Source organism: Pogona vitticeps, chromosome 11 (assembly GCF_051106095.1).
Source record: "Pogona vitticeps strain Pit_001003342236 chromosome 11, PviZW2.1, whole genome shotgun sequence".
NCBI classification, from domain to species: Eukaryota; Metazoa; Chordata; class Lepidosauria; order Squamata; family Agamidae; genus Pogona; species Pogona vitticeps.
In genome coordinates, this window is record NC_135793.1 from 8,887,057 (window position 1) to 8,913,221 (window position 26,165).

General features: G+C 43.0%; 1 protein-coding gene across 1 annotated transcript in view; it reads left to right on the forward strand.

Moving 5' to 3' along the window:
• The window catches only part of MID2 (midline 2), a 203,299-nt gene that overhangs the window by 126,160 nt on the left and 50,974 nt on the right, over positions 1-26,165 (forward strand). The window contains exon 3 of the mRNA XM_072981397.2: positions 17,623-17,718. Within this exon, the coding sequence (XP_072837498.2) occupies positions 17,623-17,718 (96 nt within the window). The remainder of the gene's footprint in view (positions 1-17,622; positions 17,719-26,165) is intronic.

A 26,165-nucleotide genomic window follows, 5' to 3' on the forward strand; every position in this document is an offset into this window, starting at 1 on the left:
GCTAAGAACCAGCGCTGAATTTTTAGCTTCTTGACAGTATCCTCTCTGCCAGTTGTCCTGAGGGTCATCTTTTCTTCACACTTCGGCCCTGACATATGGGCACACCAAATGTTCAGAAGAAGATCTGCAGGGTTTGTTCTATCAATGGAGCAGTGCCTCTGTATTTGCCCATTCTGAGAAAAGACAAGTCCAGCAGTGCTTGGAGATTGAACGGACAGGCTCTCTTAGAGTCAGACGAGACATTGAGGGTATTCCTTTGGGAATGAAATGTTTTCACTCCTGTGGTGAGATCTTATCAGAAATGTATTCCTCAGTAATCAGACTTACAGAACAACCTCTTTCAGTGACCAGTCAGACAACAAAGCACGATATAATGCAAGATACAGAGGTGAGCAAAAGTTGTGTGCTATGTCAAACAGCTCTCTGTTACCGAGTTTGAACCTTAGCCTTCTTGGCAAAATGAAGTCTGCAGTGGTGCCTTGCTAGACGACGATAATCTGTTCCACTGAAATCGCTGTTTAGCGAAATCATTGTCTAGTGAAAAGCATTTCCCCATTGGAATGGATTGAAACCTGTTTAATGCGTTCCAATGGGAAAGAATCGTCATTGTTCAGCGAAGATCGGCCATAGGAAAGGCGCTTTGCGAAACGCCAGTCAGCTGTTTAAATCGCTGTCTTGCGAAGCTTAGGTCCCGAAAACACCTGTTTGTGAGCTCGGAGGGAGCTGTCAAAATCGTCGTCTAGCGAAAATCGGTTTGCGAAGCAGGGACCAAACATTGTACAGCGAAATTACCCCATAGGAATCACTGTTTTGTGAATCGCTATAGCGATCACAAAAAGCCAATGTCTAGCGAAAAAACTGTCATGCGGGGTAACTGTCTAACGAGGCACCACTCTATTTCACCATGCTTGGAATTGGATTAAGCAACCCAGAAGGATCCTCTATGTTCTGCTTGGGGTGCATGTAACAGCATTTGTCTGTTCCACATGATAAATTGTATGGATGTACATTAGCAGTGGGCATTGTTTTCGTCTTTCAGAGAAGCTCAAGCACTTTGTCAAGTCCTGCAGAACCTCTGGAGGGTTTGCAGCGGTGGCTCGGTGTTCCAGATTCTGCTTCTCATGGCTCAACAGAGCCTTTCCCCCGCCCCACGCTGTCCCCTGCTAAGCATGTAGCTAAATTAGGACATGGTTTTTCATACTTACTGGATTTTCTGGGGGTAAAAACAGCAACACTGCTTAAACAAACTCAAACTGGAAGGTTAGCTTTGTGACATTCCCGAACACAGAAGAGAAGACAACTGTCTGAGGGGAAGGAAGGCAGAGAGAGGTCTGGGCTACCCGAAACACCAGACTTTGGTTAATGAGATTCTGCTCAACATCCCTCGGGTCTTCCCGGTCTTGGAGTGTCGCCCAGTAAACCAAAGCATGAGCAGACTTGAAGAGACATCTAATTGGTCCCTATGTGCTGTAGCCAACCAGGCAGGCCTTGGCTCTCTCCTTTCTCTCCAGCTGATTGATGAAATCCTGTGCCCAGGATACTTCATTTACTGCCAAGGGGGTGCAGCTGCGGAGAGGAAGCGGTGCTCCTCTTTTCCAGGTGCTTAGCCCAGGTCCTTGGGCTAAGTTGTCGGGCAAATGTGCAGCCGGGATTTGGCCAAAGTGGATTTTAGCTGGCATTGTTCTGTTTACTTGTAACATTCAGAGGTGGAAAAGGCAGGGCAGCCGCCTACAGCCGAGTTGTCTCTTTTTAAAAAATTTATTTTGGTTCACAGCTGCCTTTTGATCATTTCGGCAGGCCTTGAAGCAGGAGGAAGGATTAAATGGCCTCTTTGTCTGCCTTTATGCTTGCTTACTTGAAAGTAGAATATCTAGCTGGCCACGCATCAGGTCTTCGTACAAAGATGAGGCTTCCAGAGAGAGGCTAAGGGACTTGGGGCACTGCCTGTGGCTGTTTCCAGCTCTTGTTCCTCTGAGGTGTAAATCTGTTCATTTGCTACCATGCGCTTTGGAAGCGTTAATTAATCTGTCCACAAAAGGCCTGGCAGAGTTATGGGTCTGGCTGAGTTGGGGAAAAAAAAAAGGCATGTACAGTAGTGTGCCATCAAACTGAAGCAATTTCTTGTTTCAGTGATCTTTGCTGCCTTACGAAACTTGTGATGATATCTTTTATTGGAATTTGGAACACTAAAAAAAATCAAAATGCAAGCTTTTATGGAGGAATTCCACTTCATCAGGGTAAGGACCTGCAGAGACACTGTAGACAGGAGTCCAAAAATTGATGCAAAATCTCTGTAAGAGACTCAGGTTTTGAAAGTCCTCTTGGGAGTGCAGTCCCAAACCCCATTCCTTGCAGCATGGCTGGAAAACGTCTTTGACATATTTCGCTCAAACGAGACCAAAACCACCTCACGAAATGCAGCTGGAATTACCGCATTTCTTGGCACTCGCGTGTTTCTCCAGCTCTTCTTATGGCATCATGCTTGGCTTTGCAGTGAGAAATCTAGCCACTCCCCACAGCTATTGCTGGACTTGGGGCCAGCCCCCATATTTTGGCTAAGGTAGGCAGCCTGTTTCTGTCCTAAGGTAAATCGGATTCTGACGTATCAGCAGTGGCAAACCGCCCCCCCCCCCAACCATTTCTTTGTTAAGGACAAAGCTCTAGGTGTCCAGTTGACAGTGTCGATTTAAGATTATATTGCCAGGCCCATCAGCTTCCGTCTGTGAAATGGGAAGAACACAGTTGTGTCCTTTAGTTAGTCTCCAACTCCCATCAGCTCCACTGAAGATGCGCAGTGCAGCAGGGATGATGGTGTTTGTAGTCCAGTAACATTTGAAGGGCCACAGGTTCCCTAGCCCTGCCTTCGATATTAGGAAATATATGGGGGGAGATAATGTGTTGACAAGATTGGTGTGTAAGAGAAACTTGAATGGGGAGTCAAGCTGTGTTGTTGACTTTTTGGAAAAGCCAGACACCCATGTGTCTGGATTTTCTCATACAGAGATAGGAAGGTGGCTCATACCAGCTCTCTGTCTGGCCCAGCACCATCTAGTCTATGTGTGGGCCAAAGGAACCCTGCAGATGCTGGGCTGATATAGCTCCCCTTAGCCCTTGTCAGTACAGTATAGTCAAGCCTGCTGAGGTTGCAGCCCAACAATATCTGGAAGGCTGCACTTTCCCCTTTGTCTTCTTTGCCCGCCAGCAGGTTCCCCAGATTTCAGGCAGAAGTCTTTCATCTTTCCAGCTATTTGAACTGGAGGTGTTGAGGACCAAACCCAGAATCTTCTGCATGCAGTGGATGTCTTATGCCCCGAGCTCTACTTTCCCATTTCGACTTTCCTGGTAGAGCATTTCTGCACAAATAAAATGATGGAGTCAACCAGTCAGTGTATCAAATACTGAAACCCAGGAGAGCTGCCAGCTTTAAGACGGACAATCAATCGATCATATTCCAGGCAAGCAAAGATTGTCTAATTTATTTAATAGCAAATAGGCCCTCTCAGCATCCCATTGATGAGACTGCTTATTGAAGAAAAGCATCTATTCACGTCCTCTGTGTAACCATGGCAGGAGCACCCTCTGACCTGGGTGAATTCCCCCAGTGTTTAAATTAGGGGTTGGCAACTTATATCACCCCCGCCTTAGCACACTATTCAGTGGGGAGAATGACGCTGCTTTGAAACAAGAATTTTCATTTTCAAACAAGGCACTCGGAGAGCGCTCATCTTGTTTTGAAGCTGAACTGGGCTTCCAAGACGGCAATTTGGCTTCGAAACATGCAGTTTCTGGGAACGTGAGCACAAGGGAGCCAAACATGCCTTGTTTGAAAGTGAAGCTGCTTAAACAAGAGGTTCTTATTAACACAGGACTGAGTATTTAGTGAAACTGTGGACCTCCATTGTTTTGTTTGCATTACAAAAACAAAAACAAAACAAAAGGTCTTGGGCCATTTAAAGGCTAACACAAAAAAGTGTGTGACATATAAAATTTGTTAGTCTTTAAGGGGGCCATAAGACTCTTCCTGTTTGTTTTATTTTTTAATGGACTTCCAGGATTGTAAAAGATAGAGATGGCCACCAACTTGGATGGCTTTCAAGGATTAGACTCATAAAAAACGACTATCAATGCCTGTGAGTGATGAGCCAAAACCTTGATGTCATTTGACTACAGCGTAACGCGTAATGTACTTCTGGCGATGAATTTGCTCTAAGTTACAAAGTCAGCATAGATCATTGTTCATTGCGTGCTGAGCTATGTGACTCATCAAAAAGCAGATCCATCTACACAGACTTTGTAACTTAACAGTAATTCACCTTCAGAGTTGCACCATTTGCATGATGCTTGTGGACACAACTGATAGGATTCTGGCCATGGTGCGTATGTATTACCTCCAATATCATAGATAGTTGCACCTCTGATTTCCATTTGCTGGGGAGCAGGAGCAGGAGGATCCTGTTGCCTTCATGCTTCCTTGAGCTGTTGTCAGAACAGAGCATGGACAGATCTTTGATCCATCATTCTTCTTTTCATGTTTCATTGATTGCTGTTGAGTTTCTGCATGTTGCATAGTTTCATACTGGGGCAGGGGCTCAGCATGGAGAGGAGCAGAAGTGGGAGGGTGGTTCTTTCTTATACAGTAGTTGCATATATAAGGCTTAATGCAGCTAGTCAGGTAGAGCAGTAGACCAGGCCCATTGAAATGAATAGGACTTCTGAGCCAAATTAATCTAAGTTCCATTGATTCCTCTGAGAATATACCGTAGTGCCTCGCTAGATGATGATAATCCATTCCACTGAAATTGCTGTTTAGCAAAATCATTGTCTAGCGAAAAGCATTTCCCCATTGGAATGCATTGAAAATTGTTTAATGCGTTCCAATGGGGAAGAATTGTCGTTGTCTAGCAAAGATTGGCCATAGGAAAGCCGCTTCGTGAACTGCCAATCAGCTGTTTGAATCGCTGTCTTGTGAAGCTTAGGTCCCAAAAACACCCGTTTTGCAAGCGCGGAGGGAGCTATCAAAATCATCGTCTAGCAAAAATCGGTTTGCGAAGCAGGGACCAAACATTGTCCAGCGAAATTCCCCCATAGGAATCACTGTTTTGCGAAAACTTTTTGCTATAGCAATTGCAAAAAGTCAATGTCTATCGAAAAAACTGTCATGCGGGGTAACTGTCTAACGAGGCACCACTGTACTGTACTTGAGACTGAGGCTGGGTTTAGTCCATAGTGTCAGAAAAACTGGTGGTCACTCCCCCCTTTTTTCTTTCTTTTTTGTGTTACCTTTGTACTGCTTTGTGTGCTTTGCATGTTGCAAGCAGCTGTTTAGGAGCGATCATCCAAACAGAGGGGTTTGTCATGAGGCTCGTCCATCTTGTTCTTTCCTTGCATTTTAAGCTGTCACCCAGTTTTTGTGTTTTGTGTGTGCTTCGCACACAGCACCAGTCACGCAGCCAAGCAGCAACCTGTTGCCCCGCATTAAGCTTTTAACTAGGAAAGAGGCAAGATGATTGCCACTGTACTTTCTCCATGTTTGACTTTCTTCTGAGCCGTTTGGGAATCTTGGCAGGGTGGGATGGGGATGCAAATAAGGGCACATCAGAATGACCCCTCCTCCTGCGAAGCTCTGATGGAGCCAAGATCAGTATATCATTTTCTCCCCTGGTAATTTGAGTGGGTGGAAACAACCAATGCACAGCCGTACATTGAAAACTGGGCTGAGCTGGGGAGGGTGGAGGAGAGACCAAGGGAAATAAGGTCGAAGAGGATGACTTAGTTTGCACAGCCTTTATTTAAAATGCAATGTAGGTGAGGTTAAAATCCCCCTTAGAGCCGCATAACCTACGTGGTCACTGTATTTGGGACAAAGCACCGCACCTAGTCTTGCTGGCATAGTCTTGCCTTCATCCCCCAAAAATGGAAATGCTGGAAGCAAGGAGCTTTCCACTTCCAAACCAGGAGACGTAATAAGCATCCAAACTTACTGTATATACTCGAGTATAAGCCTAGTTTTTCGGCACCATTTTTTTTTGCTGAAAAATCACCCCCTTAGCTTATACTCGAGTCAGTGTCAAAATTACATGTTCTCTCCTGTAGTGCGGATGAGTCCTCCCTCCGCAGGCAGTGAAGTGTGTCTTGCAGCTCAGAAGGGCAGTATCTTCAAAAACATTTAATCTCCTGATGCCTCAATTAATGTAATTTTATTGGTATCTATTTTTATTTTTGAAATTTACCAGTAGCTGCTGCATTTTCCACCCTCAGCTTATACTCAAGTCAATAAGTTTTCCTAGTTTTTTTCTGGTAAAATTGGGTGCCTCGGCTTATATTCAGGTTGGCTTATACTCGAGTATATAGGTACCTTAAATAGCCAGGCTTAATGAACCCAAGGCAGTTTTTCTGATTTTGAAGGTGAGATTGCCGAGGAATCATCCTGCTTACCACAAGAGGATTCATATTGGCACCAGGCACGTTGCCATCAAGGCCTCAGGAGGAAAGGTTGTAGTGGCCCTCTGTTCTCTCACCTCAGTGCTAGTCCAGATCAAAATCAAGTCTTAAGAGAATTGTCTCCTAGTTCTTACTACACGAGGTGATCTCCTGCCAAATACTCCTCTTGGGAACATGGCCGTGCAGATTCACACCACAGTTGTGGATCCTGGTCTTCCTCATACATCCCCCTTGATATTCCAAATAACGGTACCAATTTTGCAACACAGAGGGGCACTGTTTACATATCAGGAAGATGTGTTGAGGGAGCCCTTGGGATGGTGGCACCATCCCAAGGGCTCCGTCAGCACATCTTCCTGATATGTAAATCATATCAGGAAGAGACAGTTTTGAACTCCAGGACTCTTCCAACCATTACAAAACCCACCATGGTTTCATGTAGCCGCCCAATGACCCACAGTCCATTCTGCCTCTCCTCTGCGGACGATATAGCTTCAGCCTCTGACACTTAAGACTGCCTGCCTCAGGATCAGTCACTCAGCAGCCAATCTCATCAATGGCCACTTCCATGATTGTGCAGTTGATGCCTTCCACAGCGTTACCACTCCGTGCCATGGCTTCCGCCACCCAAGACCCTCAGATCATGGCACTTACGGAACTGATTCTTTTTCAGACTTCAGTATTGTATAGGGAAATTTTTCCTGGTGCATAGTTGGGGTTTAGGAGGCCAGCCACTGTGGCCGGTGAGACGATGTGCTCTCTCTGCTCTGCTGGCTTGTGTTATTTCTCCCAAGAATCAGCAAAGGGCATGTGTTTTTCCCCCATCTGTCTTTCACTCTTTTAATAGGATGACTTATGGAAATGTTGGCTAACTGTAAGGCAGAAACAGTGTGGTAAGCACTAATGGGATTGTAAATCCAATACCTGCTAATTAGCCAATAGCCCAATGAGGTTCTCCATATGATGATGCTATTCTGCTGAATGTGTTGGCCTCTGGCTCCTTGTCTGTCTTATTAAAATCAATTTAAATCTAATGGTGCTTTGTTGATATGATGAGGCACACAAGTGTTTGCAAGGGGCGGTGATGGGCGAATGTTCAGTGCTTGGATAAAAGGAGAAGGACTTGGGATCTCCTTGATACCAGGGTTTCTGGGACGAGAATAAAGTGGTGTATAAATTCAGAATCATTCACTTGAGTATGCTGAGCTATCATGCCACCCTGAGTATATATCACATCTGGTTTCAGAAGCTAAGCAGGGTCAGGCTTGATTTGGGCTTAGATGGGAGACCATAGAGAATGCAAAGGACTGCCTAGGCAAGGCTAGGAAATGCTACAGCCAGAAACTCCAAGAGATTTCCCTTGATCCCCATGTTTCAGTATAAAGGGAGAATTTTGAATGCCAACTGGAGGCGATTTAATATTCTGCAAAGCTCTCACATGCTCCCTATAAACAAGATGCAGAATACATTATGCATCCCCCCCTTAAAAAACCCAACCCAAAACCTATATTTGTTTTAATTTGTCTACACATTTTACAACTTGGTGCAACCTTGGTGCGTGGATAGGCATGAAGAGGAGACAATACGTTTGGTTTCCTTGTCGCATTCCCCTTTTGATTTTTTGTGCATTTAGCCTTTTTCTAATGGGTTTTAGGATGACCCATGAAGCCTTCTCCTCTTTAAATTATGAGTCAGAGATTTATTGAGGGGCTGCTTCTGTGAAATAATCGGTCTTGCTTACTGGAGTGCCGCATGGACTGTGCCACTGCATTTATTAAAGTCAGAGATGTTGCAGAAATGGCTCTGTGAGCCCCCTTGGAACCTTGTCCATATTAGCTTTGGCATGTCTCTTTAACCACTGCCACTTCTGTTCCTGGCAGCTTGTTAATGTCGACCTCTTTTTTTTTTTTTTTTAGTCTACTGCTTGAAATGTAGACAGTATCCTTGTGCAGATGCTGACCTTCTTCATAAGTGGCAAAGACTGATACATATTCTTGGAGTGGCTCAGAACACTAGATCAATAGGCCCCAGATGTTGTTGGACAAAAACTCCCAGAAACCTTCACCCCTAGCTGTGCTGGCCAGGATTTCTGGGGGTCGCAGTCCCAAAAACATCTGTGGATCCTAGGTTGGTAAGCAGTGTTCTAGATGGATCCATAGATTGTTAGGAGCTGATAATCTTCATAGAAATGCCTATTAAAATTTGCATTGCTTTCAGCTATAAATGCCTTCACACTACTTACTTAGAGCAGGTTAATGCCATTTAACTACCCTAGTTCTGTTCTGCACAATGCTAGGGGTTATAGTATGCTGAGATACTTAGCTATCCTGTAGGATAGAGCTGTGATAGTTGAAAGTGGTGTAAAACGAGCAGATGCTGGTAAAAGCACTCTTAACATTCCATGATCAACTGCACCTAAAGAGAAAGTTGGGGCTGAATTATGGGGCATATCATGAGTCTCTGAGGATTCCTGGGGTGCGCACGCACTTAAGGGCTGTCTTCCTCTGAACACCAGTTGCTGAGAAACTGGTGCTGTACTTGTAGATTTCCTATAGACATTTGGTGGGTCACAAGAAGAATAGAATGCTGGACTGAGTAGGTCATTGTTCTGATCCAGCATTGATCGACTTCTCTACTCTACTTTCTTTGTAGGAAACTATAGCTTGCAGTTTCATTTATACTGGTCAGCTGGGATTGTATTTACCCATCTTGCTGGGATTAAATGGAAACCTACAATTTGATTCCAGTTGTTGGAGCACATAAGTCCACATATTTTGGCGAATGCACTTTCCAACATATTTCTTCAAAGAGATACTTTTCCCCCAAGCAGTTTTGATGCTATGGATGGTGGCAGTTGTAGAGCAGTGGCCCCCAACCTTGGGCCTCCAGATGTTCTTGGACTTCCACAAACTCTGGCCAGCAGAGGTGGTAGTGAAGGCTTCTGGGAGTTGTAGTCCAAGAACATCTGGAGGCCCAAGTTTGGGGACCACTGTTGTAGAGGACTTTGTACCAAGTCTTCTTTAGGTACGACCTCCCCCAAAGTGTTTGGGGTCCTGATGGGGAACTCCTCCTCCAGATGTTGTTGGACTGTGATTTCTGTTAATCTTGTCTTTTGGCCATGCTGCCTGGGTCTGATTAAGCAGCTGTGACTCCCAACTGGGGTCCCCACTTGTACTTGGAGCACAACTCCCAGAAATCCTTGCCAGCCCAGGTATTGGTGAAGGCTTCTGGGAGTTGCAGTCCAAGAACATCTGGAGGCCCAAGGTTGGGAACCACTGATCTAGAAGGTCAGATTTCTCAGCACTGGTTTAGATCTTGAAAAGCAATTTTCAGCGGATTGAACTGAGCCTGAAAATGGATTAATAGTCAGCCCACTGGAGAGCTTTAGAATAATATTTAGCCCTAGCTCGGGTGCTGTAGCTCTTTCTCTCTTTTTTAACATCTTGAGTGTAGTCTCAAGGATTTCAGTGTGTTTTTCCTCATCTCTTTGCCTCCCCTGAGCATGTAGAGGAGTCTCTTGCTACTATCGGTTCTGAATGCTGAAAAACCCTCAGGCAGACTCCCACGCCCTGCCCAAAGTAATGAGATTTCAGAGAAAGATATCGGCCTTTTCCCCCCTTTCTTTTTTGCCTTGGGGGGCTTGGTACTGGAACCATGCATTTGAGCTTTTATCTGCAATCAAGAGAACAGGGATCATATTTTAAGAACTAAAAGTTGATTCTTGTTATTAGAGAGTCTGGAACTCTCTATCTCTCTCCCCCCCCTCCGGTTTTTAATGTTACAAAAAAAAGAAGCACCTGGAAAAAGGACAAAAAGCAGTAAAAGAACAGCTATTGATCATTCAGATTGGGAGGGCTAATGGAATTCAGTGTTTGTGAATTGCAATGCAAGCTGACCTCTTCTTACCTCTCTCTGACTGATGTGCAGATAAAAAATATAATTACCTTTGGGTTTCACATTTCTTCAAACGTTGCAATGCATTTGGCTCAGAGACATGTTCATGCATGCACACATCCATCCACCCACTCCAAAAATCTTTAAATGCATATTTAAAATGCATACATATGTGGATAAAATACGTTTGTAAATGCACATTCTTTGAGAAAATATAAGAAGCTTTAAAAGGGCAAGCATGTTTAAGAGAAAACGTAATTAAAATAATATTTACCTACAAGCTTTATGCAGGTTTTTTAAGTGTACAATAATGTAAAAATGGGGCATAACAAACTTAGTTGAAACTGACACACGCTGGAAGCGAATTGGACCATTGTGCCCCTAGATTTGAGGCAGAAGAAACAATGTTCTTGTAACTTCAGTCATCGTAGAATGCTACCTTTTACCAAGTTAGACTATTAGTTCATCAGTTCCAGTATTATCTATGAGCTCCAGGCAGTGGGAGATTCGTTGTTCATTTTTCATTTCTTTCTGAGCCTCAAATCAACTCAGAGGAGTGTCGTTCGTTTAAATGGCTGTTGGCGCTCTGTGAATTGACATTCAGCATAAAACAGACAGTTTTACAAACAGAAACATGCATTAAATCATCTGGGAAGAAAAGCAGGTTCTTCACAGAGCCATCTTGCAAAATTTTGTGTGTCTGGTATCTTGCCTCTTGGAGAATTCTCCCTGCTAATTTTCCTTCATTAGCTGCATTAGAACTTTAAAGAAGATCTGTTCCCGTTTCAAAGCTGAAACTTCAGAGCTGCCAAGCTGGCGATGAGAGAGATAATTAGCAAGTGAAATGTTCAGTGTTCTTAGTCAAATTATGCTCCTAATAGCATTGAGCTGTTAAAAGAACACGATAGCAAAGGACTTCAACCAGCTGGCTTAAAAAAGAGCAAGATCAATATTGGTTAGTTTACAGTAGCAGATTGAACTCAGCAAAAATCAAACAAACATTCAGTGTACATTTTTGCTTGCATGAGACATGTTTAAAAGCCACTTTCCCCAAATTGGTGCTGTCCAGGTTGTGCATCAGACTACAACTCCCATCATCCTCTGGCAACAAATTGGGGAGTGCTATTTTAAACAAATGAACTTTGTTAAACATTGCCAAGTAACAATGAAGTCATTTAAGTTACTAAGTGCTGATATTTTCACTGCCTTCCTTCCGAAAGCAATGATGTAATGGTAATGTGGATGTGCAAGCCCTCATCTTGACAGATGCACAACTACACCATTGAGGAGAGACCAGAATGCAAGCAGCTGTGTTGGTGTATATCAAGAAATCAGTTCAAGTGGAAAGTCACATCTACCAGGACAGGCTTTTGCAAAACAAGTGTCCCAAATCCTATTCACACTAATGAGAATCACAGAAGTTGTTGCAGTTCATTGTTGCTAATTGACAGGGTGCTGGGTGCATTATCAGGCACTTGACCAGGCTGCAAACATCACCTGGCCAATGAGTTGTGACAACATCCGGGATTCATCCTGGATGTGCATAAATACCCAACAGGATAGATAACACACTCCTTGACCATTAGCCGCCCCTTCCTGCCTGTTCTCTCTCTCTCTCTTTCTCTCTCTCTCTCTCTCACACACACACAGAGAGAGAGAGAGAGAGAGAGAGAGAATTGTGTTCAGGGAATTTTTCTGTGCCTCTGGACATTGCAGTATTAACAGGAGATCATTTTCACAACATGTTCTGCAACAAGTTGCAAGTGGTTTGCGTAAAATGCTTCCCCCCCCCCAGAGTGGGCTGATGCAATTCTTCTTAATGGAAATGTGGTGTCATTTTAATTATTGATAGCCAGAAATACTCATCCACCTTGTGTCCAGAGATATCTTAAATTGTTTCAAGTGGGTTCTTTTTGTGCCAAGCTGTTTTGCACCTTATTTCATAAACGCTGAAACTACAAACTGTTCATTAGAGAAGCAAAACCAGGTTAATTAATTAACGGTATACCTTCAAGTTGATTCCAACAGATAGCAACCTTTTTAGGGTTTTCTAGGCAGAGAGTCCTCAGAAGGGGTTTATCTTCCCCTTCTCCAGGGGATGCCCTGAGACTTTACAGCTTGCCCAAGGCTGCACAGGCTGGCTCTTCTCCCTGGAGGCACAGTGGGGGAATCAAACTCCTAACCTCTGCTTCTGCAACCAGATATCTGAACCATTGAGCTATCCAGCTAGCGAAGACCAACTTGGGGGAAGGGGATTAGGAATAATGAATATAAGAGATATGGACCTGGTGATGTCAGATTTTGAGGGGTTATGATAAATGTTGTCTTTTCACTTTAAAAAATTAGTTTTATTGTGTCAGTCAATCATATGTTGCTGAAATAAGATTAGAATGACACACTGCAGAAATATTGGCAGCCATTTAATGGTGTTTCCCCATTGTTTTTTTTCTTTTATCTTTGCCTTTCCCTTCTTCTCCCCTTTTCTGTACATTTGATTATCTCTCTTAGTGTGTGTGTTGTCAGTGTACATGAGTGAGGGACATATAGGATGGGTGTGTCAAAGGTTTGCAACAGGCTCTGAAATATTTAATAGAGAGGATCATTTACGGAGAACGATTGAAGTAGCAAAGCCGAAATTAAAAAGATGTTGGGAAAAAAAACTGTACATTATTAAAATGGGTTCCAAACAACTTTCTGTTGATCTACTTAAAATGAAAACAGTGTAAATTAGAAAGAAGTTGACAATATCTAAGTTCTCTAGTCTGTAGTATCAAATAAAACTCTAGTAGTCTTAACTTCACACTTCCGGGTTCTGCTTTATACCTCAAGGACCATCCATCAGAAGCAAAATGTCATCTTGCATCTTGTAGAATTAATGAAAGAGTTGGTTTGAGCATAAAGCACTGACCGAATTTTTATTTTCAGATATGAACGTTTTTCATAGAAAAATCCACGCACACTCCTCTCCATACACCTTCCTTGTTTCACCAGCTGGCAGAGGAATGGGGTGCCATTTTGCCGGTGCTGTTGTTTAGCAGTTACAAGCCACACATCTTTGTATATGTATTTCAGACCATCACAAGATCCATAGGTAGATCGAAATCATACCACTGAACATTACAGCTTAAAAGAAATTTGATGGCTGATATCCTGTCGCATAGTGTAGTAACTTGCAACTAGAGCAACCTCGTTGAATTAGTGGAATTTACAGACTCACCAGATTCCCCACTGATTCAGCTGCGACTTAATACACTAAGCAAGAAGATTTCAGCCACTGTATTAGTCATTATTTCTCAGCAGGCAGGTTTCCATTATTGTAATTGCTGCTTCAGTCACACAGTCTGTTCCGTTGTGCATTACTGTGTATTAAAGTATCATTATTCATGCAATAGGAGAGAAATACTCTCCAGCTTCCTCTAGTGGTCAATTATAATAGTGTACCTTGCACATATTTAAAAAAATCATCATCATCATCTGCCATCAAGTCAATTTTGACTTACGGCAACCTGTTTCAGCGTTTCCCAGGTAGAATATACTCAGAAATAGTTTACTATTTCCTTCTTCTGGGGGCATCCTGGGAGTGTGCAGCTTGCCCAGGGCCACATAGGCTAACTCTACTCAAATGAGGCACAGTTGCAAATCAAACATACAACCTCTTTCTCTGCAGCCAGATATACACTGAGCTATCCAGCCAGCTATTTAGAACACTAAAAGTTCATAAGGCAAAAAATAAAGAATACTTCTTTGCCACTTAGGATTGATAAGTGCCATGAAAACAAATAAATTTCTGCTTAAATGCTTTTAAAAGTAATTTTGAAATTAGCTGCTTATTACTCGTTACATATAAATAATTAAGCTGTTCATTTTGTGCCTAAAAAGTAATTTTAGTAACATAACTACAGTAGTTATCCTAAAGTACCTGGTTAAAGGTACCTGTTACTATATTGCATGGAAGTAATTACTTCCAAACTTTGTTCCAGATCATAATATGCATAATGTTACAGACTTCTGATGGTGGTGAGTGTTCTGTTAGATTCAGTATTATGTGGGTTATTGTTATTTTTCTATGTTAATAAGAGCGCTGAACACCTTTGGAGAAGTATCTGCTTTTTTTTTTCTTTAAATCCATGGGAAATTATTTAGATTCCTTGAGTTTATTTATTTTATTTTATTTTATTTAACTTATATGCCACCCACACGACCCAAAGGTCTCTGGTTAACCTGGTCCCTAGCCTCCTGCATTTCCTAATTAAATGGGGCAGGGGAGCTTTTGTGTTCCTCCTAAAAATCGGGGGGGGGGAGGCTAAAAGGGAAGGAATCCAAGATGGAGACACAGCAGGCAGGCAAGCAGGCAGCAGTGCAAGATGGAGAGCACTAGGAACTCAGCACGCAGCAGTTCCACAAGGAGTGACTGAAGCAAAGGACACTCCTCATCGGGGTTCTGCATCCTAGCACAGGTTCAGAATTCCTGCTCCTTCCATACATTCTAATTGGCTGCTGACAGCCCTTGTGACAATATCAGGTTTTCAAAAAATTCTCAGGTGATTTCACAGAAAAGGGGTGAAATTTTTTTAAAAAAGCCACCGAAAGGTTAAATGAAAGAGGGAGCACAAAAGAAATACAAAAGTTTTGTAAACTCTTCCCTCCTGCCTCCATAAACACAAATTGTTTATGTTTTACAGGCTGTCTTTTGACAGTCACAAATAACTTGTGCTTCCTGGAACTTGGCAGGGGAATGAAATCCTGAATTTGCAGAAGGCCAACATTGCCCAAATTGGTTTAGTGGAAGATAAATCAAGCTAACAAGGTGAATGTTTTGCCTTGGAAAAGCATTTATTCATTTTGTTTTTTTAGCATGCCGTATATACATCCCTGAATGTATGGGATACAAAGACCACGTTTCTGGGAGCTGGGGGGCAAATGAGAATAAAACTCATCATGTGAATATTTATGGTGCAACAAAGCATGAATGCAAAGCAATTTCTTCAGCAAGAGACGGGAGACAATTATTTCTTGTAGCAATAGAACCACATATAATCCCTTAGTTAAACATTGGGAAGCACAGTTGGATAAGTTAATGAACTCCCAAGTTCTCCTGCCTTTGGCTTTCAATCTTTCTGATTGTGATATGTGTCAGACGGGATGCCTAGAACTATAGGCATTTTTCTCCCCCAGTAGAAAACATTTATACTAGGGGAGTAGATAGCCGCCTTGGGTCCTTCTAAGGAGAAAGGTGGGGTAAAAATATTTTAAATAAATAAATGCATTTGTAATATGGATTTAGATTCAGGCTGCTGCAGATTGTCCCTCCTTTCTCCAGTATATGAAATGTCCTACGAGTGACAGCAAATATTGCAGTCCTGCATCCAATGGTTAGTTTCTTCTCTGACTTCACTCTGACCTCATAAAATCCTTAGGTTTTCTGGCCCGCTCTCCCCCTAGGCACTGGCCAATGGATATTGTGGAGTTGAGGGAAATGCAGAAAGGGGTAACTACCGTATTTTTTGCACCATAAGACGCACCTTTCCATAAGATGCACCAATTTTTTAGGAGAAGAAAACAGGAAAATATAATCTGTTTTCTTCGCTCCATAAGACGCACAGACTTTCCACCCCCCTGTTTTGTGGGGGAAAAGTGCGTCTTATGGTGCGAAAAATACGGTAAATGACTTCAACATCAGTGAAAGGCTACAAATTTTAGGCTATTTGGATTAGGAAAAGAGACAATTAAAGAGAGACATGGTGTTGCAATATGCTGTCAGCTTGCTTCCCCTTGAATTAGTGACGTGCAGAAGTTGCTGTCATTAACAGAACCTGCTTAGATCTTGCAAATGTGTGGTCATGGCTTCTTTTATCAAGTCGGTTCATCTCACATTCTTTCTTTTCCTACTTCCTCTACTTTCCCTAGTAATACTGTCTTTTCTCATGAGTATTTTCTTCCAAAGTGTGCCCAAACTATGATAGCATCAGTTTAGCCAGATGGCTACCTAACTAAAGTCCATTCTGGTTTATGGTGACCTTTTCCAGGGTTTTTCAGGTAGAAATTACTCAGAAGTGGTTTCCCATTCCCCTCTTCTAGAGGCAACCTTGGGAATGTGCAGCTGGCCCAAGGCCACCCAGGCTGGCTCTTCTCCCAGGAGGCACAAGTGGAGAGCCAAACTCCCAACTTCTGGCTCTACAGCTAGAGGCCGAAAGCACTAAACTATTGAGCCAAGATATGATAAAGACATATAAAATTAAGCATGCTGTTTAGGGAAAGTCAACGGGAGTCTCTTATAATGCAGGAACCCTACGTCATCCACTGAAGCCAAATGGAAAAAGATTTAGGATAGATAAGTGGAAGCATTTTTTTCGGACAGTGCAGGTATACTTAAATTGTGGCATTTGGTGCCAGATGATGTAACTTTAGAAGAGGCGCAGTGGTCCCCAACCTTGGGCCTCCAGATGTTCTTGGACTACAGCTCCCAGAAGCCTTCACCACCACCTCTGCTGGCCAGGATTTCTGGGAGTTGAAGTCCAAGAACATCTGGAGGCCCAAGGTTGGGGACCACTGTGTTACAGGACACCACAAGCAGGAGAATCGTATGACCCACATTGGCCCACCTGTGATAACTGATTAGAAAACAAAAGGCTAGACAATATAGGCCTTGGTCTGATCCATCATGGTTCTTTTTATGTTCTCCAGGTCTGAAATTTTAGTTTCCTCTCATACCAGGTTTTATTCTTCTTTTCCCCTCATAGAATACAAGGTTCACGTATAAAGCCAAGTCTCTTGACAGCTTGGAAGTTAGTGTGTTTGTGAACATTCTTGTACATCATGCTGCAGGAGCTCAACCGACGACAGGGAAATCTGCAACTCAGAAGAAACATACATTTTAAAAAAAAACATATTTATATGAAAATATGGTGCCATGCCCAAGGGATAAAAGTCCTCTTGCTTGTTCTTTAGAATGGCTACAAAACCATTTTTTCCATTTAGCTCTATGGCAGTGGTTCTTAACCTTTGTTACTCGGATGCTTTTGAACTGCAGCTCCCAGAAACCCCAGTCAGCACAGCTGGTGGTGAAGGCTTCTGGGAGTTGCAGTCCAAAACTCCTGAGTAACCCAAGGTTAAGAACCAGTGCTCTATGGTATAAGTGTCGGTCCTGGGAGCTGGTTAGCCGGTTCAAATTTTTGTACCCTACTTTGAAGAGGCTTGGGCCCCTATGTTGCTGATCTGGGTTTCTGTGGTTTAACTCTTCTTTTTTCATTTTTTCTTTTCGCCTCCTTCCCCCTTCCCGTGCTGCAGCAAACTCTGGAGATGAACCTCACCAACCTGGTTAAGCGCAACAGCGAGCTAGAAAACCAGATGGCCAAACTGATACAGATCTGCCAGCAAGTGGAGGTATGTCTTGGCAGTGGCGAGAGCATGTTGGTGATGGGGTGGGGTGTTGTTGCTGGGGGACAGATGGAAGCAGAAGGAAATTTCACCGTAGACCAATTACCAAGCTCCGCAGTGCAATGTGGGGCCTAGAAGCATCCTCCTTCCAAGATGAAGCTGTGTTTTCCGCTCATTATAAAACACATGCTTCAGCATTCTGGAACTGCACTTCTCTAAGGCTGGAGTGGAGATACTGTGTAGAAATTGCACATTCCAATGTTTTTTAGGGGCAAAGTCCCTGCCTATAGAAAAGTAATACATAAAAGAGTGCTGAGCTTCCATCTTTGCATATTCTCCAAGACGTGTTAGTTTTCTTCAAAAGTTTCACGTGGAGGAGGATTTGGATGTATCCGGAGCAGGGAACATCTGGCCCTCCAGATATTTTGGACTATGACTCCCGTCATCCTTTGCCATTGGACCTGCTGGCTGGAGCTTCTGGGAGTAGAATTCCAGAACATCTAGAGGACCATGAGTTCCACACCGCTGAAATGAATGGTTACGACATCTGCCTTTTGAAAGGACCACTAAGAATCTCCTGCTCATGTTGATCTGACGATCTCAGCAGTCTCACTGTGATGAGATGTTAGGGGATATGAGCCAGCCCAGTCATGGCTTGAAATGCAAAGAATAAGAAGCATGTCATTCTGGTTTTCTTTTTTTTAAAGGTGGTTGTCCTTTAGGACAACCAGGATCTGCAAGCGGGATCTGAAGGCCTTAGGAATAGACCTCAACAGATGGGAAACTCTGACATCTGAGCGTTCAGCCTGGAGGCAGGCAGTGCATCATGGCCTCTCCCAATTTGAAGAGACCCTTGTCCAGCAGACCAAGGCAAAGAGGCAGTCACGAAAGCAGCAAAACCAGGGAGCTGGACAGGGGACAGATTGGATTTGTCTCCAGTGTGGAAGAGATTGTCACTCTCGAATTGGCCTCTTCAGCCACACTAGACGCTGTTCCAAGTCCTCCATACAGAGCATATCACCATAGTCTTTCGAGACTGAAGGATGCCTAATGAATCCTTTAGGAACTTTTTTTTGATTATACATATGTTTCATGTTTTCGCAAGACAGTATAGACAGTTCTTTCCACCCCAACTGCATGGAAACACCTGGCTTGTTATCCTCTCCATAACCTTCTGAGATGGGATAGGCTCGAAGACAGGGATTGTATCTAAGACCACCCACCGAGCTTTATGGCTGAGCAGGGCTTTGAACCTGGATCGGTTTAGCGATCTTTTTATTAAATGTCTCCAGGAAGGAGGATCAAAACCAGTCCCTCCACTCTTTTTTTTAATCAGAAGCACCTGAATTTACCAGGTTGTTGCAATCGTAGAAGAGGGAAAGAGAAATATCTTCTTCAATAGTAATAATGGTCATAATTCACACAGTGCTCAGTCACGATCTATGCTTGCATTCTAGTTGGCTGCCGGGGTAAATTTAGAGGTGCAGGTGTTCACGATGATACTTCCCATAGCAGGTTCTGCCACGTGGATCATCCAGAAATTGGGTCATCCAGAATTGCAGGATGGCAACAAATGGGAAGCAGATCTTTTATAAGTTAATGGCTCTTAACTGCACGTTCAGAAACAAGTGCCTTGCAAATAATTTGCATTAGAACAGGGATGGATTGCCAGCAGTATTCTTCTCCTGCTGGTTGTGGGGAATCAATCGAGGGAATAGGAAGGTCTGAGTAGGGTGGGTGACAATGTCATAGTCTTGGCTGCTTAGGAAGTCCCAGGGCTTCAACCCTAAGAGCCCTGACTCCACTGTACCACAGGCTGACTGCTCTCTAAAACTGTCCACTCGCTAAACCCAAGAGACGTCGACACCCGGGAAAGACAGGCAAGGAAGACTGGGAGAACCTGCATGGCCAGTATCACAGGCTCACCTGCCTCAGTTGTCCCAGCCACTGCTACCAGTTAAGGAACGGGATCGCACTCCTCCCTTCCCAAACCCCCTCTCAGTCCCGTAACAGCGTGGCCATTTCCCATACTGTATTTACTGATGAATCTACCGTATTTTTCACTCCATAAGACGCACCTTTCCATAAGACGCACCCATTTTTAGGAGAAGAAAACAGGAGAATATAATCTGTTTTCTTCGCTCCATAAGACGCATAGACTTTCCACCCTCCTGTTTTGTGGGAAAAAAGTGTGTCTTATGGTGCGAAAAATATGGTATATATTTAAAATGTTTTCTCTCCTGCTCTTCAGCTGGAAGCACCGTCAGAGTGGCTTACCTGTTAATAAAAAGGCAGGCAAGACAGTCCCTGATCTCTGGCTTATGTTTGGAAAAGACATGGCATGCAAGGAAGTAGGGGGGAGGAGGGAAAAGGAAAACAAGCAACGTTGCGCACAGGCTTTCAGTTTTAGATTCCAACACACCTGAGGCTGAGTTCAGTGGTGCATGGTTCTCCCGGGGTGGAGATTTCTCCCTCTGTATGTGCTTCTGTCCTTTGGGAGAAATGGAATCCCATCAGGGCCTACTCTCAGGTTACCAGGTGTGGCACCGCAGCCTTCAACCCTCGCCCCCTCCCCATTTAATTCAATCTTTCCCTCTCCCAAATCCTCTCTCTTTTTTGGCTCACCCCCTACTGTCTTTCAATTATTCATCTGCAGCCAGACTATTTTGTGTAGCGTGTAGCATCATTTTAGTGCTTATATAAATAATGAACTGTTTCTTTTGAAGTTTTCTTGTCTTGCTCTTAGACCAAATGGGTTCTTAAGACACCTCACACGTTGTCGCTGAATGCAGATGTTTGCAAACCCTGCAGCCTTCCAAATGCACAGGATTTTCAGGCCCCGTCATTTCCAACCAGGATGGGCCTCGACAGCCGTCGTCTGCCGGACCTCAAAATCCCTGAGCTGGGGGAAGAGTGGCTTTAAAAACATAATTTTTAAAAAAACCAATGCTAACATCATCCCAAAATTTAGGAAAAGCCTGTAAAGTAGAGCACCAGCAGAGAGAATGAACAAACAAGAGCAAGAAAAACAAATGAATTCAACTGAACACTGCAGAGTGCATAGGAGAATAGAAATGTTTTTAATCAGACGCTGGAATACTGGCAGCGTGAGTGCCTGATAGGCAGATAGGCAGCGGGGGGTCCTGTTTTATTTCTGTTGTGTTTAAAGATTTTCTTTCTTTTGCTTTCCTGTGTTGTTTTTTTTTTTCTTTGAGCCAGCTTTAACGTTTTTCTGTATTATTTGCAAGCCACGACAAAAGCCCATTTTGGTGTGCCCGTGGAAGGACGGTTTTGTTGTCGTTATGCGCTGTCAGGCTGCTTCCCATGTATGGCAGTCCTAAAAGGATTTTTTTTTTTGACATTTAAAGAGTCATTTATGATGACTACCACTACCCTACCACCCTCCAGAATGGGGCTTTGAACCCTAATTGCCTGAGTTCAGTTACCACACTGGCTCTCCTAAAGGCCTACAGATAAAGAATTAATCATAAAAATAAATAGTGCTCTTTTCCTTTCTCTTTATACCACCTTCCTATCCATGGCTGTCCCGCTTCTCTCTCTGGATTCTATTTCAGAAAAATCTCAAAAAAATTAATAGATATTTCATGTTCCCCTCAGTCAGTTTCAGCTCTTTTTTTAAACATGTTTTATTATATAAAATCCATCCGTGTTGATTTAACATCGTGCCACCTGAGTACAGCTTATATTCATTTGTTAAAACAACTACCATACACATTACACTCCTAATCTATACAACATCCTTCTAACCATTGATAGAACAAGTCCCATGTTTGATAATATTTTGTATCTTCTTTTCCTTTGATTTTCAGTGTTAGTCTGTCCATTTCGGCGCAGTCCAGTATCTTTTTAATTATTTCTTGATTTGTAGGTGTTCCTTCCTTTTTCCAGTACTGTGCATATATAATCCTCGCGGCTGTTAAAATATGCAGTATTAAATATACATTTTGTTTATCATCACTTTCTAGTATTATACCTAACAGAAAGAGCTCTGGCCTAAAGTCTACATGCTTTTTAATTATTTTAACAAGCCATGTATGTATTTTGCTCCAAAAACCTTTTGCTTTATCACAAGTCCACCAGAGGTGATAATAGGTTCCAGATTTTTATGACACTTCCAACATTTACTTGACCTATTAGAATACATCTTAGACAATCTGTCAGAAGATAAATGCCGTCTATAAAACATTTTATATAAATTCTCTTTATAGGATGTTGCCATTGTCATCTTATAGTTTTTACACCACAGCTCTTGCCAGTTTTCAAAGTCAATATTGTATCCAAAATTTTGTGCCCATTGAACCATCGTTTCTTTGACCTGTTCGTCCTCCATTTTCCAGCTTAGAAGGAATTTATATACAGTGGTGCCTCACTTAGTGATGTTAATCCGTACAGCAAAAATCACTGCTAAGCGATTTCGTCGGTAAGTGATTTTAAAAAGCCCATAGAAACGCATTGAAATCCCTTCAATGCGTTCTTATGGGCTCCAAAACTCACCTTAAGCAAAAATCCTCCATTGCGGCAGCCATTTTCGGTGCCTCTAAAGCGAGGCAAAACATAGGGCGGCCATTTTGGAACCACCGATCAGCTGTGCAAAAAATGGGGGCTTTGCAATGATCACGGGTCCCCACGATCATTGCAAAGCACCGCCAATCAGCTGGCCGAAAATGGGGGCTTTGCGATGATCACTTCCCCGCAATCATCGCAAAGCGAATTTTCCCCATAGGGGCCATCGCAAAGCGATCGCTTTTGCGATCGCAAAAACAGCATCACAAAGCGATTTCTTCGCTATGCGGCGCAATCACTATGCGAGGCACCACTGTATTTTCCTAATTCGTTTATCATCTGATGCTAACATTACTTGGTCAAAAGTTGTCTGTTCTTTATAAAAATCATACATTTTTAAGTCCCTTTCATATCTTGATTGTATTTGCATTATAGACCACGATGCATCTAATCCCTGGTTTATAAGATCTTGTTTTGGCTTTAATCTCCTATCTATGTCTAAAATATCTGTATAAGTAGTTTCAGCTCTTTTCACATTGCCACTATATTGGTATCTTAAGATTCAGTTTATACTAAAAAAAATTTTTTTTGTACCCTCTCCTTCCTCAAACAAAGGTGCAGTAAATGCCATTATTAAATTGATGAATTAGTTATCATTGATAACTTATCACAAACTGGTAAAGGTCCTATGCTAGAACCCTTCTTCAAACTGGGCACTGCAGAGGGCAAAACACCCCAAAATTCATCATGGCCCGATGTCGAAGCTTCAGGATGGGTTGTTAAACTCCCAAGATGGAGGCAGCAGACTTGGTCATGTGTTAAAAATGTTTACTTACACTGGACATGATCTGAAATGTGCTTGAAGTCCAGATCCGTAGTTAGTTGGAGGTGGTGGAAATAACACACACACACACTCACACACACAGACACAGACACACACAAGAGGGTGGACAACAAGAAACCGGAATAGGTCCTGATGTGGGTTCAGAGCATTTACTGAAATGGGTCCAACCACGGCCTTGTTAATTCAGTCATAGTTCTCTCCTTTCCCTCCTTATCTCCTTCTCCCTCCCCTCTAAAAGTGGTCAGTTTTAAGGATGTTTTCCGAAAATAAGAATGAAAACGAAAAGCGTAGTCCACTTAACTAGCTCAACGGGTTGTCCTAAGAATGATAAATTTTAGTGGGGGAAGTGCAGACGTCCAAATGCTGTTGAGCTGCAGCTTCCAGTGTTCCTTACCCTTGGCTGTACTGGCTAAGGTTGATGGGGTTGCAGACCCCATGTCACCTGGAGGACCACACCTTGCCCACTCCTGCGTTAAAGACAAAAGCAGATCTGGGTCTACCTTTTTTGGTAAGGTGAGCCCAAGATGATTAAAAACAGCAAATGCCCCCTCCCAGCAACCAGTCTGTGTTGTACTAAAAGCCAACCACATTTATGAGGTAGAACTTAAGAGAGTCTACTCCTCCTTAAGTTCCACCAATTCTGCGGGCTTACTTTAACTGCATCTGACTATACTAAGCAACAGAATTTCAGCCACTATGTTTTTTTTGTGCAAAACCTTATATTTCCTGCAAAATGTTTCCCGTATTCTGCAAAATGCAATGTTCTTTGTGCAGAAATATATATTTCTACAATATTTTCTCAAGAAAGGCCAAGAAATGTGCAAAACCTCACCTCTCTGGCACTCCTGGGAGAATGAAATAAAAGAGTCCTCTTGTAGAAATAGGTGATATTTTTGTGTCATCTTACAGTGGTGCCCTGCTTGACGATTACCTCTTTAGAAGACGAAATCGCTTGACGATGAGTATTTTGCGATCGCTATAACTATCGCAAAATGATGTTTGTATGGGGAAAATTCACTTGACGATGCTTTGGGAACCGATTTTGTGCCATGAGGTGATGGGACCAGTGGCCATGATCTTAGTTTTTTGATGTTGAGCTGCAGACCATTTTTGACACTTTCCTCTTTCACCCTCATTACGAGGTTCTTTAATTCCTCCTCACTTTCTGCCATCAGAGTGGTATCATCTGCATATCGAAGGTTGTTGATATTTCTTCTGGCAACCTTAATTCCATTTTGGGATTCCTCCAGTCCAGCCTTTCACATGATGTATTCTGCATATAAGTTAAATAAGCAGGAAGACAATATACAGCCTTGTCGTACTCCTTTCCCAATTTTGAACCAATCAGTTGTTCCATATCCAGTTCTAACTGTTGCTTCCTGTCCCACGTGTAGGTTTCTCAGGAGATAGATAAGGTGGTCAGGCACCCCCATTTCTTTAAGGACTTGCCATAGTTAGCTGTGGTCCACACAGTCAAAGGCTTTTGCATAGTCAATGAAACAGAAGTAGATGTTTTTCTGGAACTCTCTGGCTTTCTCTATAATCCAGCGCATGTGAGCAATTCGATCTCTAGTTCCTCTGCCCCTTCGAAATTCAGCTTGTACTTCTGTACCTCTTCTCATTACACCCAGTCAAAATTAATAGTCAAGAAATTAATGGTTCCCTTTCGCTATTAAGCAGCAGGAGTTGCTTCTTCATCAGCAGTGCCACTTCACCCAGCCCATTTGAAGGCTGGAAGGCACTCTGAATGCCTCTTTTCTTCCAAAGACAGAACAATTAGTTGCAAATTTGCCGCTGCTTTGTTTACTGAGCTAATGCAAAGGGAGAAGCCATTGCAACTACTTTCTTCTTAATGGGCTATTGATTTTCAGTTACCAAATTTAGAAGTGTTCCTTGAAGGAGCTGCTGCTTCTGTCTTAATCATGAATGTGATGCCACAGATCTATGGCAGTGGTATCCAAGTGGTTATTTAGTTTGTCTGATTTGCAGTTGCCCATTTCTGGAACTTCTTCTCCACTGATGTCACTGCCTCTGTGACACATTTCCCTCTGGAAGACTAACTTTTGAGACCTCTAGGTAGTGTGGGCGGCATATAAATTAAATAAATAAATAGAAATTAAATAAATAAACTTCTGGGTTCAGATTAGCTACTGAGAATAGAGGGCTGGGGAGGCCCAGCAATGGCACTCAGTAAGTACCCTTGCCCAGTTGCCAGGGCTCTGGTGTCCTTATGGGGGGTGGTCACAAATGCTGATGCTTGCCCTAGACCTGCAGTTCTGTAGTTTCCCATGGAAGATGCTCTGATATATAGCAGAGATTCCTGGCTGTAGTCTCAGTGTCTCCTGCCACAAGCTAGTTTGTCTTGGACGATGAACGATGACTCACCCATGGCCATGTGGCTGAGCAAATATTTCAACATTGATTTCTCCCTTTCACGTTTACCTGCTCTTGACCCCGAAGCTGTCCGGCTCTTCTGATCTCTTGGTCCCCCTTGTTCTTTGCCTCATCTCCCAACCCCTCAGTCTCGGCTACTTTCAAAGCTGCCGGCAAGGTTAATCTTCCTCCTGCTGAGACATCATCTTCCAGCTGTTCAAAAGTCCAGGGCCAGGAAATGCTGCTAGAAGGAGCATTGTGTTTTTCTTCTTATCTAGCATGATGATGAAAAGCCAGGGAGATGAAAAGAAGTCAAGAAGTCTTTCTCCTCATTAGCCGTGCTAAAAGGGCAGCCTAGCTAAAAGGGAACCCTTTCTCTTTCTCACCATGTGGAAATTCTCCTCATGCTTCTGAAGTCATTTTAGTCTTAGTGAGGATGCTAACCTTTCCTTTTCTGTTGTAGAAACAAAAAAGGAAAAGATTGAAGCTGAACTTAATTCATTGGAGTTTTTTTTTAAAAATGTAATTACTGTATGGTTGTCTCAGATAAGTTGTAGCTGGAAAAGGAGATTTAGGGTGTGACTACACTGGATTTGATTCACTGTCTGTTTTGTGTTTGAAATCACAGTGAGTGCTTCACAGGGGCTGCAGATTGATTCAGAAGTGCATTGTTCATGCTGGATGCAATGTGAATTGCATTCCAGCCCACAGC